Source organism: Etheostoma cragini, chromosome 15, assembly GCF_013103735.1.
Source record: "Etheostoma cragini isolate CJK2018 chromosome 15, CSU_Ecrag_1.0, whole genome shotgun sequence".
Taxonomy (NCBI): domain Eukaryota; kingdom Metazoa; phylum Chordata; class Actinopteri; order Perciformes; family Percidae; genus Etheostoma; species Etheostoma cragini.
The window spans coordinates 1070435-1075024 of record NC_048421.1 but is presented as its reverse complement, the minus strand read 5'-3'; the positions used below and the strand labels follow the sequence as shown (position 1 = coordinate 1075024).

At 45.7% G+C, this 4590-nt stretch overlaps 1 protein-coding gene across 1 annotated transcript in view; it reads left to right on the top strand.

The window, feature by feature from the left end:
• Positions 1-4590, top strand: part of plppr2a (phospholipid phosphatase related 2a) — a 21976-nt gene that overhangs the window by 6831 nt on the left and 10555 nt on the right. The window contains exon 3 of the mRNA XM_034894366.1: positions 4257-4377. Within this exon, the coding sequence (XP_034750257.1) occupies positions 4257-4377 (121 nt within the window). The remainder of the gene's footprint in view (positions 1-4256; positions 4378-4590) is intronic.

The window sequence follows — 4590 nt, the reverse complement described above, 5'->3', positions numbered from 1 at the left end:
TCTTGACGCGATAGGGGGGGGGGGGCGTTGCGTTGCTAACACACACAGTTGGTCACATAACCATTTACATTGTCAATAACAGAAAATAGCTTTATACTTCTAGGGCGCCAAAAGGATGAATTCATCATTTTGCACTTTGCTGAAGGGAATCAAGGGCCTTGCTGTCCCTTCATGCACTATAAAATGGGACAGCCCCCCCCCCCCCCCCCCCCCCCCCCCCCCCCCCCCACACTCTGACATCTCTCCATTTAGTGCATGTATAGGTTAGCATGTTAGTAATAACAGTGTAATTGTAATTTCCCCTTGTGGGACTAATAAAGAGATTCATAAATTAATGTCAATTTACAACTAAAATCTCGCAGTATTTTACTCTTTTACTATTATACAGGATCATACTGTAAGTGGCAATGCATTCTGGGAAAAAATACTAGTATTACAGCACTATCTGCAGTATGTTGCAGATTACAGGTATTCACTGTTAATCGCAGTGCAGACGTTTTAAAATAAAGTAGATAACTGTAAATGAACACTGGTTTACTGGCGATGCCAGGATGTTACTGTGAATTTACAGTAAAAGGTTTCACCGTGTGTGATATTGTGATGTGTGCGTGTTCTGCACACGCCTCTGTTTCAGTAGACGCAGACATTTCCGTGTGCGTGTGAATGCATCAGTGCTTGGGTCGCGTGCCCATCCGTCCGAGACCACGATCGGGTTCTGGTCCCAGTTGTCGCCCTTCATCACGTCAGTGGCTAGCGGTGCACGCGTGACATCTGGATCCTGTCTGGGTTTTTTCCCCTCAGTCTACCGTTCAACGTCCCGGCGAGAAGCCCCGTGAGTAAAAGGTGAAGGCGACGGTGATCCTGATGCACTCAGACAGGCGCCGTGTCCGCCGACTCATCCATTAGCCCAAATCGCACACTTCTCCGCGGAGGTGCAGGTTGCTGCAGATGATGACAGATAATGGGAAACTTGTGACAGCTGGGCATCTCGTTGTACTTCACGCATGAATAACCTTCCCCGTGTTGTCAGGGGCATTACAGCTTATGGCTGCACTTCAGAGATGGGGCTGCAAACAGCATCTTATTTCATCAAGAGTATACATGGACTGTATTTATACAGCGCTTTTCTAGTCTTAACCACTCAAAGCGCTTTTCCATCATACAGGAACCATTCGCACGCATTCACACACTGTGGCCGAGGATGCTGCACAAGGTGCCACCTGCTCATCAGATACACACTCACACATCTACACTCCTGCTCATCAGATACACACTCACACATCTACACTCCTGCTCATCAGATACACACTCACACATCTACACGCCTGCTCATCAGATACACACTCAAACACACATCTACACTCCTGCTCATCAGATACACACTCACACATCTACACGCCTGCTCATCAGATACACACTCACACACACATCTACACGCCTGCTCATCAGATACACACTCACACACACATCTACACGCCTGCTCATCAGATACATACTCACACGCATTTACACTCCTGCTCATGAGACACACACTCACACACACATCTACACTCCTGCTCATCAGATACACACTCACACACATCTATAAACCTTGTCATCAGATACACACTCACACGCATCTCCACACCTGCTCATCAGATACACACTCACACACACATCTACATGCCTGCTCATCAGATACACACTCACACACATCTACAAGCCTGCTCATCAGATACACACTCACACACATCTACACTCCTGCTCATCAGATACACACTCACACACATCTACACGCCTGCTCATCAGATACACACTCACACGCATCTACACGCCACACACTTGGGACTGCAGGGCCAGGGATTGAACCAACAGCCTTCCGATTGACAGTCAACCGCTCTACCACGGAGCCACAGCCGCCCCAAGAATTAGCCTTCTCCGGGGTTTCTGCCGGTTTTGCCGAGTCAAATTTAAGACCTTTATGAATAAAATTGAAAGGTGCTCAGAGCGATGTCACGTGGGTTTTACACTGTAAATAACGGCTATGAAATTACCAGTTATTTCCTTTAGATTTCACAGTAACACTACAGTATATGACTTAACAGTAGAATGCTGTAAAGTTACATGACAACCTTGTCGACGTGACAACATCACAGCAGTCTAAGTATTACAGTTGGAATCACAGTAGTCTCGGTATTACAGTTGGAATCACCGTAGTCTAAGTATTACAGTTGGAATCACAGCCTGCTTTTAATCTCATTGTACATGTGTATAGTGACAATAAAAGGTTTCCATTCTTTCTCTGCCGCTTCTGAATGTGCAAATCTTCTGATTTTTAAAATAATGAAATATAACCTATCCTCCTCTTCTAGTGTTTCTCTCAACCCCCCTGCTGTCTTTCCTCTCCTCCCCTCGGGGCTTCTCTCATTCATCTCCTCTCTGAGTAGACAATCCCCCTGAATTGTCCTCTAATTGAAACGTCTTCATAATAAAAGGCTCTGAACGCACTCTCACATTTGCCTAATACCCACTGACACAAATCTCATTTCTTACACACACGGAGCAGAAAATGGCTTCCGTGCTCGTGAGGTTGGGTGTGCATGCACGCAGAGATAATCAGGTCTTAAGTGTGCATTCATGTTTCATTCCTTTACTGCTTTATCCTCTTCTGCTCCCTAATCACGCATTTGAGTCTGCATGTAATGCACATCTTTTTCCTTCCTGATCTAAAAGCCCGTCCGTGCCTTTTCTATAAATTGTCGTTCTGCATCGTCGGTGTTGGCCGGACGGACGGGCGGTTTAATTTCCAGGATTTATATTCCGCTCGGTGCTGAACCGCAGCGACAGACGGAGAGCTGAAGCCGAGAGAGAGAGAGAGAGAGAGAGAGAGAGAGAGAGAGAGAGAGAGAGAGAGAGAGAGAGAGAGAGAGAGAGAGAGAGAGAGAGAGAGAGAGAGAGAGAGAGAGAGAGAGAGAGAGAGAGAGAGAGAGAGAGAGAGAGAGAGAGAGAGAGAGAGAGAGTGAGTGAGTTTAGGCGTGTCGGTCGAAATAATGTGCTCCGTGATTCACACGGACGCCGTCCACACACGAACGACTCAGCCCTGCAGCATCACTCCCGACCCCGTTGCTGTTCTCCTCTCTCTCTCTTTCTTTACTCTTCTACTTTCTGACTTTGTCTTCTCTTTTACGGTTGTCGTGATTTCCGTCATCCGATCAAAATCAGCTGTTAATTTTAACTAATCAAAATCAATAGCCAAATCTGTGATTTCCCCCCACACTGTAACAAATTTAACGTAAAATTTACAGTAATTTACCGGCAGCGATTGTCCAACAAGTTACTATGAATTCTTTTTACAGTAAAGGTACGCACTGTAAAGTACAAAACAATTATACACAAAAGATTAAAGTAAAATTACAGTAGTTTACTGTACTATTTACTATACTATAGTGGCTTTATTATGATTTTTTTACACTTATACTTAGACTACTGTGATTTCAACTGTAATACCACCGTGTTGTTATGGCGACATAGTTGTGATGTAACTTTACAGCATTCCACCGTAAAAATCATACAGTGTTGCTGTGAAATCTAACGGAAATAACCTTTCAGTTTCTTTCATTTCAAGTGTAATATCACCATAAAACAAGGTCTCAAAGCACTGTACAACAGGGAATTCACTAAAAGTTAAGGTCACAAATACATTTAAAAAAGAACTTGAAATATTTGCGGATTTGCAGATCAGGTGCATTCTGGGCGTGCTGGTCTTACAGGGAGGTGTGTTCAGGTGCATTATGTGTGTGCTGGTCTTACAGGGAGGTGTGTTCAGGTGCTTTCTGGGCATGCTGGTCTTACAGGGAGGTGTGTTCAGGTGCATTCTGGGCGTGCTGGTCTTACAGGGAGGTGTGTTCAGGTGCATTCTGGGCATGCTGGTCTTACAGGGAGGTGTGTTTAGGTGCATTCTGGGCATGCTGGTCTTACAGGGAGGTGTGTTCAGGTGCTTTCTGGGCATGCTGGTCTTACAGGGAGGTGTGTTCAGGTGCATTCTGGGCATGCTGGTCTTACAGGGAGGTGTGTTCAGGTGCATTCTGGGCATGCTGGTCTTACAGGGAGGTGTGTTCAGGTGCATTCTGGGCATGCTGGTCTTACAGGGAAGTGTGTTCAGGTGCATTCTGGGTTGTAATGGTCTTGCAGTCTCCTTTTAATGAGACAGATGATGATATCAGGAAGGTGACTAATTAATCTAACATTGAAACATGCTCGGTGTCTCTTGTTTGCAGATCCTCGTTGGAGAGCTGTGTGCCTTCTTCACCAAGGCGGAGGGAACCCAGGAGAGGACGATCGTCACCGCAGACTGCTGCTACTTCAACCCCTTACTGAGGCGCATCATACGCTTCCTAGGTGAGGACGTGGTTTTATCACATCGGGGGGGGATGTCCGGTTTTCACAGTTTTTTTTTTTTTTTTTTTAAGTGTACGTATGTAAATTGACTGGCGCTTTGCACACATTACTACGGTACTTTGAAGCACATACAAGGAGCAGATCACACAGGGAGCAGATCAGACCGGGAGCACATACTGCAGGGAGCAGATCAGACCGGGAGCACATACTACA